The 14,921-nt window shown below is 41.9% G+C and overlaps 1 protein-coding gene across 3 annotated transcripts in view; it reads right to left on the reverse strand.

The window, feature by feature from the left end:
* The window catches only part of kremen1 (kringle containing transmembrane protein 1), a 64,476-nt gene that overhangs the window by 26,981 nt on the left and 22,574 nt on the right, over nucleotides 1-14,921 (reverse strand). For all 3 annotated transcript variants that reach the window (XM_085476223.1, XM_085476222.1, XM_085476221.1), the window contains exons 2-3: nucleotides 11,917-12,079; nucleotides 3,760-3,851 (exon numbers count right to left, since the gene is read on the reverse strand). In XM_085476223.1, the coding sequence (XP_085332349.1) occupies nucleotides 3,760-3,851; nucleotides 11,917-12,079 (255 nt within the window). The remainder of the gene's footprint in view (nucleotides 1-3,759; nucleotides 3,852-11,916; nucleotides 12,080-14,921) is intronic.

Below are 14,921 nucleotides of genomic sequence, written 5' to 3' on the forward strand. Positions count from 1 at the left end.
GCTAATGTTTGATGAATCTGCTGTCAATGCAAGTAACCACAAACTCATTTTTCTTTTACCTCCCACTTACTGTCTCACTTTGAATTAATGGATTTAGCAGTTGCATTTGTTTTAAATTTAATAAACCTGCTGGTTTGGTCGCAGGTTTTCCTTCCACCTCATTAGAAAATTCCTTCCTCCCAACAGACGGTACATAAAGGATGGATGTAGCTTTTAAGTCTAAAATGTAAAACCAGTTTTGAAGTTCCTTAAAATGCATTCTTTCTAACAGCCAGACTCTTTTGGTTAAAAAAAAGTCTCTTCAGCAAACATTCTGGTCTCTACTGATATTATTATTTAGGGCACACTCGTCTTGTCATTGTCGAGTCACTAGAACACGAGCAGGCAGGACGGTTGCTCTGACACAGTCACCCCATGGTCAAGATACCAAGACAGCCATGATCAAAATGCTCAGCTTGAGGTGTTACAACGGGAATTTACTACTTTACTTGTGACATCAGTGCGGCCATGTCCATCCTTTATATATCCTTCCTCAGAAAATGATTTCACAAGCTGTTATTATGATCTATAGTATGGCCTCTGTGGAACGCGTGAAAAATTGCATGTAAAATTGCATGTAAAATTGCATGTAAAAAATGAGTGGCGTCACCTTTAACTTGGCATCCTGTAGAATGGAGCTTTTTACGTTGAGTTTAACATTATCACAAGTGTGCACATCATCCCAAACCCATCACAGGCAAGCTTTAACCTCCAGTCTCTGGGTCAAAAAATGGGTGTGTTGAGGCCTTCTGACGTGCATGTTATCACGTTGTGTATGTTGTTTCAGGAATGCTTGTATGGGTTTAGTAAGACACGACAGATGCGATCACTTAGTTGGAGGACCTGAGTGGACTTGTTGCTTTCTACAGCTCATTGCTAAAACATAGTCCTCTCGGTACACTAAAAGCCTGGTTAAAATGTATCAGCATTCAACTCACCTACAACGTTGAGAAAATTAAATTTCACAATGAATGAAAGAGTCACATTACTCAAAAGAACATTCAGTGCAGTTTAATAATGAGATAATTTTAGGGGAATTGAGATTTTAGTTATGTGAAAATGTTTAGAACTGCTGTCAGAAGAGCAAGGCTAATGTTCGAAGCAAGATGTGGACTTCAATATATAACGACAGCGAGCATTTACCGATCTGGCAACGAGGAGCGGCTCTACCTTTAGGACAAAACTTGCTGCGCAGCTGTCATTGTGTACAGACGTGCACTGACAGCGTGCCTTTTTGAAATGTTTAGACAATTCCACCACATGACGCTGCCATGAGGGATTACTAAGATCAACAAATGTACTGACCTACGCTGTAATCCACACTGTCAGACGTTGTGTTCCTGGCCTCGTGTGACCTGCCTGCCTGTGGATGCTCCATCAGGGTGTGTCACCCTCAACAGGGGTGGCATGACCCTAGATGACAGGAAACCCAGCTGGATCACAGACGAACCACTAGCAAGGCTGCGGCAGGTGGCTCAGCGAGTGGCGACCCACTACCAACCACATGACATCAAACGTAAGCAAAAAAGCAGACAAAACGAAGGCACAGACAAAACAAAAGTGAGACAAAATGAAAACACAGACCACTGTTGCCTTTCCTCTGGCACACCACAGTGTTTTTGAGGCTATTGTAGCCAGCCGCAGACTGAGAACACTGACACCAAAAGAACATCAGCATTCTCTCACTTGGCAGCCGAAGCTTTCAAACGCAGAAGATTGAGAACACACAGCGCCAGAAGGTGAGGCACCACGTGGCGATTGTGGTTTTACAATAGATGAGACAGAGCATTCGTGTCTGAAAGCTGCCTCGTACCCCTGCAGGGAGAAACCGTCTCCACCAAACAAGCATGTTTTCATGACACTGAATGCCTGGCTCACAGCACACCCCATCTCCTTTTCTTATGTTTCATTGCTCTATCTAACTTTCAACAGCCAAACAAAAAAGGGAACGATCATGTAAGGCAGCACTTGATATGGGCAAAGCTCTGAGCAGCTGAAAATTGGCCACATGTCACAAGGATGGGTTACATACGCAGTACTAGGATCCCAAACAAAAACAAGGCTCAACCAGCACATAGTATATCCATACGGAATAAAAGCTGGCCTAATTTTACCAAAGACAGTGACAAGCTCTCAATGTACACACTGCTCTTCCAAACCTTTGTGGTTTGGGAGGAAAAACACACTGTGCTAAATGGACAGTTGTCTGAAATAGGTCAGTCAAAACTCTAATGGGATACAGACAAGCTCCTATATGCATAATATACCGAGGATAACTATGGCTACACACACAGGCCGTGCAGCCAACAGGCATTATTAGATGGGTTAATGGGTTCCGGGCCATTCAAACAGCAGGCTTTAGTCAGGCATGCTACTCAGACAGGATAATGGTGGGATAGCTAGAGGGGCTGGGAGGTTCTTGAGGCCTAGTAGTGCCTCGTAGTACCTACTGCAAGCTTTGCAGCTTTCCACCTGCACTATTTCTACTGTTTTACCTCAAGTTCCAAGACAGGCTGCATTTTCTTCTTCTTTTTTACCTCTTTTTTGTGGTCTTTAGTCTTTATTAATTAGGATTTCTGGACTAGCATCACTAACCCTGCAGAACAGGTTAGACCCTTAATGCGGTGACAGTGGTAAGCACTGCAGATATAACTAAACACTACACACATTAAATATTAAGGAATGAAAAGGGCTCAGGCAGCCACAGGAGAAGTACAATAGATATTTAAGGATTTGGAAAAATAATAATAGAAAATACATAAAGATAGAGAAGGAATCTCAGGCACGCAGCGATAAAGTAGGGTTTGATTAGATTAAATGGAATGTTATTCATTCATGACTGAAGAGGAAAATGGAATATTTATGTAAATTAAACAAATCAGTCAAGCTCTGCTTGGTAAAATTTTTTGCCTTTATCTCTCCTATTGTGCTCACTTATCAGATTCATTTAGTTATTAAAATAATATTTGTTTCCCAACTTTATTGGCACTTTTATAATAACACATTGTTTGCATTTAATAACATCAGCATGTGCACCAGTTACGTGCCATAAATCACTAGATCTGAATCTCCTCTGCGGGTATTCAGATATTTGGCATCAAAAACAGTGTTAGGCTGATCCATCAGAGTCTGTTTTCAACAGGAGCGATTAAAAAGGTGGAGGGAACAAAAGCACCGGGATTAAAGACAGGCAGCTCTTTCTAGATATGTGCCAAACTAGTAGAGAAGACACACAGAAGCACTAAATCTCCCTGTGTAAACAGTCCATCACACATATTAATCCCGGAATTACTGGACAGGGAAACTCTCACACCCACATGTGAACAAAACACACAAAAGCATCCACAAACTGGTAGATGCACATAGTCGCTCACATCAAAAAAGCATGTCAAAACAAGCTGCAAAGCCAAAGGGGGAAACTTATGAAGATAGATATATACAAAAATGCACACACGCACATTCACACACACACAAGTAGGCAGTGACAGCTTGAAGACAGGCCCAGGCATGGCAGGAGGAGGAGTGACGGAAGGCAATTAGAGACATTTTTTAGATGATAATAGCTGTGTACAAGCCACTGCAGTCCATAAAAGCTATTCATAGCAGGCGAGAAGATGAGCATAGCAATGAAAGTGGTTGGACCGTATGCCCAAGATTTGCCCCTGAGGGCATGGAAGGGATGAAGACAGAGAGCGAGATAAAGAAGTGGCAGTCTCTTACTCTGGCATGTAGGGATGTCACAGTATCTCCAGTAGATCCCGTCCTCATGATCTGCAATGTAGCACCACGGCTGAACATCCCCATCAGGATTCCTGCAGAAAATTATAACAATCATTTGCCTGCATTGGATAATTTTAAACAAGAAACAAATAGTGGGAAGAATAGTTGAAGCTCCTCTTGTGATTATAAAATTATAATCTGACAGTATAGCAGCACATAATTTGCAATGTTTCCCTGTTTAACAACCCGCTTCATTTAAAAACTGGTTGGTGTTTGCCCTGCTCTTTGCCAGATGTTTGTTGTTGTGCACATTTTTTGTTTAAAGTGGAAATAAGGAAATTTTGCACGTACCGAGATATCTATTATTAAAAAAATGATGGGTGAATGCATCAGATTGCTCTCTCTCAGAGTAAGGATTGAGGAGAGCTGAAAAAAAGGATTAGGGAAAAGCATGGGAAGAAGAAATGATAGTGGGATATCAGATCAAAAAGACCGGCTATCGACTGAATACTCAACTATGTTTCAGAAGGAGATTATCTCAGCTGTGTCAGTCATCCTTAGTAGCACCCTTTGGTGCTTGTTGGTTTCACCCCTTCCTCTGTACTCTGGAGGCTCGACCCTGCATGCCAGTCAAGAGCCAGTCCAATTGGTCTAGTTAGAGGTTGGGGGGGAAGCCTCTTTGTTCTGGGCCAGACACAGACCTAAAAAAAAGGACGGCTGATGGGGCCAAGCTTTTGTCTGAGACTATGGCCTCTTTTGATCCTCATCAAGGCCCTTTAAACCCATGAGAATAAGGCTGATGGGCCCCTCAGTGCTTTTCCTTTTCAGTTTCACTTACAAAAGCGATGAGAAGTGGGATTGAAGATACCTAAAAGCCTTGTGCAGGCTTCATATCTCCAGGGTAATCATCCAGCTTTGTAAATCATGACCTTCACAGTAACTTCTAATTTGTCGATAAATAAAGTCAAAGCAGCAAGTGTGCAGCGGAAGCGCAACTTGGTCTGCTTCATGTCTTTAAGCTCCATTTCAAGATAATTCCAAACTGGAAAAATACACTCTCTGCTGACTAAAGAAGCCTTCTAAGATGACATCGCTATTTTTTAGCGCTGACGGTAATTGCCAAAAACCTTTTCTTCATCTCTTTTGACACACCTCATTGTAGCATCTTGACAAAGCCCTGCAGCGCTGCACTATCCCGTTTCACCTTTTGTGCGCACAGTTGTGAAGGGCGTTTCCACGTCTTTTATTCTGCTATCTAACACACTATCCTGAGTTTCCTCCTCTCTTTTCACACTGAGAATGAGGTATTGACAAAGAAGACTTTTCAGAGTTGAACTGAAGTTTAAGCTCCTTAAAGCTTTTACTCTGAATTCATAGCAAACATGGCTTTCTTTATTGCATCCTGTTAGCCATGGGAGTCTTAAAGAAAAGGCTCATCTAGTCACGATCATCTCTCTCAACCTAAAATGTTCCCATGTTCACAGGAAACCAGCCTTGGTTGCCAGTAAATTTGGACTTGATATCATGAGTGCAGATCTGTCTGTCGCTCCACCCAAATTGGAGGCAGACACCTGTTTGTTTACCCCGAGGCTACTGTTAAAATGGTGAAAAAGAGCAAAAAAACTGGGTCCAAGCATAAAACCACTGATATATATACCCTTTCTCCATTTCTTCTTCCTCTTCTTTCCTTTCTGCGCCTGTCAACACATAATAGTCCTATTTGAAATAAGACTCCAAGAACAAACCTAAGATAGTGCTGCCACTTATGTAATTTAGTGCACTTTCTTAATCATCCCTCCAAAAGTCAGGCATGAATTACAGCCATTAGCATTAAAAAAAACATCCATCCAACAGACCACCCAACCCAAATCTGACCTACTGACATCTTTGAACAGTACATGATGTAGTGTGCTCCCCCTCTCTGAGCTTTCACCAAAACCCTGGAGCTCAGATAGCATTTTATCCTTTTTCTAACCCACACACACACACACACCTGCACACACCCTTTCAGTAAAAGCATGAGAACATCATCCACGGAGCTAAATGAACAGGCAAGCCCAAAAAGTTGGGAAATATAATCAATCCTGCCTCGAGCTGCTAGCTCGCACACATACAGAGTGTGTGTGAGGGTCAAAATGGAAGGTGGAAAGCAGACAGCTGAGGTAGCATAGGGCAGATCAGCGGAAAACTTAATGCAGAAATCCATTTTACGTATATATATATATATATACTGCATAAAGTGTGTCTGTCTGTGTGTGTGTGTATGTGTGTGTGTGTCTGAGGTTGCATTCACCTCTGTGTGCGTCACAGATTGCCTGCTTGGCTCTGAGTAGATGAGCTTGTTGAAACACTCCCATACCCAGAGGTAGATCACAGAAGATGTTTGGACATTTAATTGGCACAATTACGCTGATCGACTCATTTTGCTCAGAGTGAGCCACACACTTTGGTACTGAGCCAATTATAGCCACATTGCATTTTGCCTTAAAGGCTCCGAAGCTGCGCATTTGAAGGAAAGAGGGGCTTACAGACGAAGACTGAGAAAAACAGCTGTTGTTAGCTGGCTGCTGTTCAAAAGGTTTCCTTTACGTTAGTCCCAAAATGTATGATGCCTGGCACGGAAACTGCACGTAACTACTGAAAAGAAATCCTTTACTTCAGACTATGTTTTCAAATTCTGGAAATCTGGAGATGAAACGTCCTAACATTTTTTCATGAGATAAACTCGAGATTCTACAGTGACTTTTGTTTAAACAATTGAAGATATGGAAAAAAAAAACTTGAAAGAGTCACATTCATCATTTTGCCGAATTGGAGAGTGGAGAAATGCTGATTGCACAGTGGTGGCGAGAGGCTTGTCTGGATAGGGATTTGAGGTCAACAGCAGATCAGAGTCTGGCAATTTACTGCCTGAGAGAAGACTCTTTAATTGACTTGGATGATTTAGCATGCAAACTGCTGCCCGCTGCTGTGCTCCATGAATGCATGTATTGAAGAAGAGGGCTTGTCAGTTGTAGGCTGATATGTATAGTCTACTGTCTATTGTTGCTCTCTCATGGTCTACTTGTGCTAAATGTGAAGTTGTGATCTTCCCGTGTCCTGTCTTGCTGGTAAACCAGCCTCATACTTTTTTACCTTACTTTTATTCATATCTTATATGTCAATAATCTTGGTTTAAACGTGCCTGGAAAATATCAGTTTCTGAGATTTGATATGTTTAAGGGAAATGAAATGATTTCACAGCACTCACAGCAGCAACAGAAACTATATACTGATCAGCCACAACATTGAAACCTCCTGCCTATAATGCGTAGGGGATGTGAGCCCACAAAAACAGTTTGGTCTGATTGGATCATGGACACAAAATCGCCTTTGGGTGTCTGGCAACAGGATGTTGGCACGCGATCCTTTGGGTGCTGTGGGTTGCAGGGTGGGGCCTCTGTGGCTCTGGCCTGTTATGGCACATCCTGCGGATGCTCAATCGGAGTGTGATCCGGGGATTCTGGAGGCCGGGCCATGTTCCTCGAGCCATTCTGGAGCATTTTTGCAGTGCGGCTGGGAGCATTGTCCCAGTGCGTAGCGAGAGGGGGTGGGGTACGTGTGAAAGTAGCATCCACATGACTGCCTGGACCTGAGGTTTCCCAGCAGATAATTTGCATTGCGACCACATGATCAGTGTTATTCACTTCATCTGTCAATGGTTTTAATGTTGTGGCTGACTGGTGTATGCTTTGAGATAAACAGTCGTCACTGCTTTGGGTAATCAGCAGATCAGTTTTTGTTTAAACAATTTCTTCAGCACAAAACATACCCAAATGAAAGCTGTTGACAGTGAGGCCTGAGGAAACAGGACACTGCTGCTGATTAACACACTGTTAACTTTTTTGTACACCACAAACCAAGTTGCAGGAAATACTTTAAAACCACCTAGCTCCAAAAGTGATTTTTCAAAATAACTCAGATTGACCAATCCACTATTTGTATTCGCTCAAACTCCAAAAACATTGCAAAAGATGAACACCGGCATCAGCAAAGATCAGTCAGTCAATATCAGTCTATATAAGGCAGAAGTTAATTGCTTCAAGGACAACAACGTGCTGTGATCTGCAATGCAAAGGGCAGCAAAAATAAATAAATAGAGAGTATGTTTTAAGAAAACAAAGTATCACAGTATTAATACACTTATTTAAAGATTATTTAACCCGGACATAGGACCACACACCAAAGTAGTCTGAACAGAACAAATTACATCTTGGAGACACAGATAAAATGATAAAATGTGGATTATAATATAATACTATACAATCAGGAGCTCATTATTGTTCCCCAAACATATCCAGCAGCGGTGTGCATCGCTGAATGGAGGCAGAAATCTCTTAACATCTCAAAACGAAGACGAAAGAAACCAAACCATCTGTAAACCGAACACAAAAACCTGCTCAAATAAGGAGAACATTTTAGTACAGGAAGTTTGTTCCTTCTATGCTTCTGATATTACTATAATGTTGATGTACATCTTCTTGTGGGACACTTCTATTAACTTCCTCAATTTAACAAAGCAGCACCTTGGGATCACAATAAAGTAATACCACCAGTGGACAACTTGGCTGCAGTTTGTCTGACCTCAAATTTGCACCTGACATCATGGAGATTCAATTACAATCAACTTGGGGAACACTTTTCACTCTGGCATTTCCATTATCTCATCTATGTAAGGGAAAAGCATTAGAAGCCATACTGAACACTCATAAATCCTACCGTACACACACACCTGCATATATATAGCCATCAAATGGATGGCAAAGCTATTCAACCACCCACTGAACCTTCAAGCAATTCACACCCTCATACTAATGCAGTCCAATAGCAGCCCTTAAGGAACAGTGGATTAGAACGAACAAATGAAATATAAATCAGGATTTCTATTTCTGTGATGCTCTTCTTATGAAAGTCACAAAGTATTACCAAAATGTCAAAGAAGTGCTTAAGGTCTGAAAAAAAAAGTGTCTTTTTTTAAGCGTACAACTGCATAATTATTAGGACGCAACATCCGAGCTCAACACCAAGAGTTAGAATTAACATCTATTTCATAACAAGAAATCAGCTCAAAATCCAACCAGGCTGATAATTAGCGATGTGATATTCACTGCCTTGCTAAGACTCAGCTTAGAAATGAGCGCTCTTGTCCTTTTCCTGAGGCTTTGTGCTCCTTTCTTTGCAGGGGAATAATGTGACATTTCCCCTCTGCCCAGTTTCCCCTTGTTTTCACTCGGATATTTTATAGCGGGCTATAAAAATGAAATGTGGGGGCTGTTAGGGTTCTTTCTTCAGCACCACTCTGGTGCCCTCTCCAATAAATCACCAGCAGGAAAAACGCCAATGATGGGACTAAAAGTCAGTTTGTAATCCTCTACTTCTCTGCTTCACAAAACTTGATATTTGCTTGGAGCTGTGTGTTAAAATTAAGATGTGTGATGATTCCTGGATTCACACTTTCCACCTGGGCACTGGCTTCAATTCTCACCTCTTAACACTACAATTGGCCTAACAGTTAGACATGCCAACATTTCCCTGGCTCTCCTCATTTTACTCCATTTTCTTGCTGGTACTTTTCCTTTTGTCCAAGGATTACCACCTCTTTGTTTTCAAGCCAGAACTGTCGACAAAAATCTAAACCTTAGAGGAGAGACAAACATGGGTAGGTCAGGGAGATGAGAAAGCATCTGAAGGTTAAAGAGGGTTAAAGAAACACTGGAAACAATTTGAATTGCAAGATGCACCACATGCAAATAAGGAGATTTACAATTCAAATTGGGCAACAATGTCCAAGACACTTTCCCACATGGCTGGAAAAATCCATCTCGTGAGCCAGCTTTCTGTGATCAAACAAATCAAGCATTACACATTTTTATGCAGTGGGATAACTCCCTCTTCTGCGGGTATGTTCATAACATTTGCAGTCAACAACATGCACAGACATTCACAAATGCTTGACCTTGTACAGACAAAAATGCCATCCCTCATCTTTCCACAATGAACAGGCCACTTTGCTTCCCATAGCAATGCTGATGGGTGACTCCTTACAAGGAGGGTCTCTGAAAACAGTTGTTGCTACAGCCCTAAGTGACAGAAATCCCTCTGTCGTGAGTGAAGCAAAGCTACGTGCTATCAATGAGTTGGAATGTCTGCTTACTGCTTCAGGGGCCAAGAAAACAGCCAAATCCTAAAAATGAAGATGTCCATTTTGAATGGTGTGTTGGACATAATACGCTTCTAATACGCAGGAAAGCTTTTCTCCATCCTCTGCATGTATCCTGCTCATAAATCTTCCGAATTCCCATCCAGCTGAAGTAAAAACAAATCTGTCCAGTGCCACTTGAAAGCATTGTTCCGTTATGAGTTTACAACCATGACATAGAGAGGCTTTCAGAGGCTTTGGGCCCGGGAGGAGGAGGAGGAAGGGGTGTTCTGTTTCTTATGGCCGGGCGATCTGGGCCAAGCCACTGTTCTGGACGTCTCTGCGAATTTGAACTGACTCACGAATGAGTGTGGCTCCCTGAAAATACACAAGTTTGACAGTTGTGCATGCAATACTGACAGTTGTACTTGGAGTGTGACTGACGGAGAGAAAGGGCTTGCTAGACACCCAAAGCCACTGTGTCCCTTCACATTCCAGGGATGAGGAATAGAGACTTGCTTACACAAACTCCTCAGGCGTATTTGCGTCCTTGCGGTGACAGGGCTAAACGTTCTCCTCTGGTACTACATATAAAATATTCAGAAGCAAATGTCTTAGCTGGTCCCTGGTGTTTAAACCCTTTGCAAGACAACAACAACATGACTCTAAATTCTTCACAAAGTCAAGTGCTTTGTCCACGAAGTTCAAAGCTCCGTCAAACAGCAGTATTGAAAAGAAACTTTTTAAGGCGCTACTAATCAATAACAAATGATCATCATCATAAACAAAAACAAGATAAGTGCTTATATAATTGGTAGGCTTAGACTGTGAGCCACAGCTTAGGACTTTGTGGTAAATCTGATGGATCTGCAACACAAAAGAAGATTGCTTTACAACAAACAGCATGAGGGAAAAATTTGTTATTCTTCCAGGCAACCGCCAGAAAAGCTTGCTCAAAAGGCTGTGTGTGGAAAGGAGTGAAGCTTGCAGAGAAATGCCTAAATGAACTTTTACCCTTAGCTCTACATCTAGACACTGAAATCCTTGTCAACAAAAGATCAGAAACTGCATTTGCGAAATCAGGCCTTATTTATTAATCACCTAAATCAATTTATGGATGCACAGGTCACTTTGAGGTGAGTGTGACCTCTGAGGGAAGTGAGTCCATCCTGGATTTAGAGTAACAAAGGTATAAAAAGAAAAAAGGTTGAACAGAAACAGTTTTGGAGCAGTGGTTCCCGGCTAGGAAATTACTGGTCATGAGCTTCGGTTTTGTAAGGATGAAACAAACAGAATACAACGTGTTCATTAGTGGTTTTTGCTACCTTTGCTCAAAGGCAGGCCACTTGTTTCCACCTGTTACCAGTCTTTGTGTTAAGCCCAGTTAGCAAGCTGACAGCTGCTGGCGGCAGCTTCATATTTTGTGATGAAAACAACAATGCCACTCTCTTCTAACTAAATACTTCTATTGAAAATGCGAAATCTGAGAGCTTGTGAGCAAAGAGATAAGAAAGAAGACAAATTCGACTGTGCACATCCCTTTCCTTCAGGCTTTTTAGTCACATTTGTATCTTGTGATGTACTGGAGTTTAAGTTCTTAATTCTATGCACTAACAGATCGCAGTGTTTTATTTCAGCTGTGTGGATGGTGGCAAACATCTCATTAATCTTGTAAAAATGTACTTTTTAACTTTTTCTTGTTATCCACAGTGTGAATTAGCATGGCATTTGCTCAGTGCTCTGTTGAGCTGAACACAGATACTGTTCTGGATTGCGTCACGAACGAAGCTTTTATGTTGTGAAACTGTGCGCATGTATAGCAGATGACTAGCTTACTGTAAAAGCTATATAAACTTCAAATTTGAGTTAAAGTCAACCAACTTTTGAGGAATTTTTTCATTGGGTCTGATTCTGCAGTTTTTATGTCCCAGTGACCACTGAAATTAAAGTTATGGCTCTGTGGAAAGTAAAATATTCACCTGCAGTAGTTATGGCTGCCCAGACCTCCTTCTCCATTTGGGTATTTGAGGGTGTTGTAAGGGTGCTGGAAGGTCTCATTCCAGAAAAGGCAAGGTTTACCCCCATGCAGGCTGGTCTGGTTCTGGAAGCCCCTGTAGTCTTCTCCGTTGGCAGTGTAACACTCTGTAAAAAGAGAGAGAGAGAACGTGAACTACGATTATAAAGCAGCCTCTAATGTTTGCAGTAAGGAATTAGCCATGTATTAAACTGAAAATCAAACACTTGGAGAAAGCTTTTAAACAGGCGCGTAAAACTCAGCCGCACATGTGTCCTGCTTTATTAAGAATCTGGACTGTGAAATTTACTTGTGCAATTAAATTTTTTAATGTCTTTGGAATGATTATAGACGAAAAGTTTGGAATAATTATATTCTTTGCCCAGGCTCCATACATTTTAAACTCTGGCCAAAAAAATGTTAAAGCAAGATCAATGACAACATTGTTTCAATTAATGCAAACACACGAGCATAAAGAAAAGAAAAGACCCTGCAGATATGTAGCAAAAGCAAATATGGATTGAATTTTGAGGAAGTGTATAACAACCATCTGGCTAAGCGCAAGAAAAAAAGAGAAAGCCGGGTTCCCAAGGCAAACAATGGCTGGTTCAGAGCTTTTCTTCGCTGAAAAGGGAATTCAAATAAACAACGGCTGATGGAACGATGATGAGCTATCACCGCTCATCACAGTGAGCCTCGGGGGGGATCCTGTCAAGAGAGCTTTAACAGCTACAACTGAATTCCTCTTTTGATTGCATTACAATGGAAAATATTAATTTATTGTGTGACTGTTTTGATTACAGATGACGTAAATGCTCGTAACTTGAATGGCTGATAGATCAGGAAACCCGTTTTCTTTAATAAGTGGGGATCAAAACAGGCTTCCCAGTGTACAGGTATGGCATTCATTTTTGTGCAAACAGAAGGTGCAAAAGATGCTGCAAGAGCAACAAGTTGACATTTCCACAAAGAAGAAGAGCACACATAAATATCACAACAGTTTTACTTCTTGCCTGTCAGTCAAACATTAATGAGGAGCAAACAATACTTTGTTGTTTGGCTCGTCTCCATGGGGTCTTGTTGCTATGTATGTGGTTCGCCAATGACCGGCCCCTTTTATCAAGCTAAGCTGTCTGGGCTGAGTATGACCTAATGCACTGCAATATGACAGTCATTATACCCCTTGGTGAGCCAGCTGTGCTCCAAGGCTCTTTCATATTCTCTTTTCAATCCAAAGTTTCCCAACTTCCTCTCTGGTGTGTTGTCATCTGTTCTGCTCTCTCGCTATCGTCTACTCGCTTCTTCTCTGCCGTTGCTTTTCTGTCGTTCTCTTTCAACTGACACAGATAAGCATTTCTTTGGGGATGCTTTACCCTCACAGACTTTAAACGTTACTTCTGTGGTCAGTTGCCAGGTCCGTTCTTTGCTGGTTCTCTGAGCTAGTCGCACAGATAAGGAGAGCTGAGCAGCACTGATAAAAAGTTATTTTCTGTGGTAGATCAATGAACTTCCAAGTTAACCCTCTGCGTGTTATTGGTACACGTGAAGCGGTAAATAAACGTACAATTAAGTTACTTACACTAAAACTAAGTGTCGTTAAAGTTTCATATCTTTTATAATTAGCTTCCCATACTCTGCAGCATGCTGTGCGATATTTACAGCAGTTAGTTTGCACGCAAACATGCATTCCAGCTTCTTGCATCCACCACAAAGTAGTGCTAACACTTAATTTAGAGTAAATCAGCGTCCCGACTGCTCTCAGTGCGTCAGCCAAAGTTGATTTTAATTAAAGTTGTTTCGGCTGTGTTGTTCAGTCAAGCTTATCAGCTATTCATCGTCTGGCTGACAGCAGTTCAACAGCAGCAAGGAGCTGCAGGGTGTCAGGTTCCTGCAATTATGATGCCACTCTATTGTCTGTAAATGGCTCCCTTCTCTCTTAGCAAATTAATACTGTCTTGGCATGCAAGGATATCAACCAGCAGATCGTAAATCCACCTGAGAGCGGCTGAGGCAGAACACGACTCCATAAAATTGGAAAAACAGCTTAATGGTGTTTCAGTGGGGGTCATGCACTTGCCAACCTTACATAGGGGAGCTATGAGATGAGTGGAGGAAACAAGTTATCATCAGGCTGACATCCAGAGGACAGACGAGGCATATTAAATAATGCTCACTTCTCAGGCCTCAAAAGATGCACCTGCAAACAGATGCAGAGTTTATGGGGACTTCTGGCAGGGGGGGGCTTTTTCTCAGGATTAATGCTGGCTGCTCTGCTTCAACACTTATCTTGATAATTATTCTTAATGTAACGTATCCTCATTTGGTAAAATGGGACTCATATGTTGATTTTATGTTGTATTTACAATTTTTTGGATGTTGGCAGTCATGGCAACAAAAAGACAGGGAAACACTGCTTCTGAGACTTTGGCAGCAGGACGAGAGCAATTATGAGTCACTGCTCCCCAAAAGCAATCATGGCTGTTACTCCACAAGTCAAAGAGGATAACATCAGGAGGGACAGGGCAACTGACTGCATCCCAAATGAGCTCACGTCCTTCAAATATCTTCTCCTCAAACAGAGTGAGCATTAAACTGACCGAACTTGGCTGCATGCAGAGCTGCTCAATGCACTGTATCAAAAAGAAAGAGCCAAATGACTTTGCAAATGTCTTCCATCTCTCTCTCTTCTCCTCCTTCAGGAAACTTTCCTCTTGAGTTTCAGGATGAAGCATTGCTTGTCTGCACATGGTCCGCTTGGAATGGGTTGCCGCTGGCAAACATCCCGCACCGCTGTGGCCAAGTTAGCTTTCCAGGATGAGAGGGTAAATATGGCAGCGTTTTGCCACTGTTACAGAGATGGGGGTGGGAGGGTAGGGGGTTGATCCATGTGGTTTTGAGGCATCATTTGCTTGTGGTGGGAATGGGAAGTAACAGATCTGCAAGGACTCTGATATAAGTGAGGCCATCGTA

Source organism: Copadichromis virginalis, linkage group LG12 (genome assembly GCF_057382275.1).
Source record: "Copadichromis virginalis isolate Kocher_CV1m ecotype Utaka linkage group LG12, C_Virginalis_male_GT1.1, whole genome shotgun sequence".
NCBI lineage: Eukaryota > Metazoa > Chordata > Actinopteri > Cichliformes > Cichlidae > Copadichromis > Copadichromis virginalis.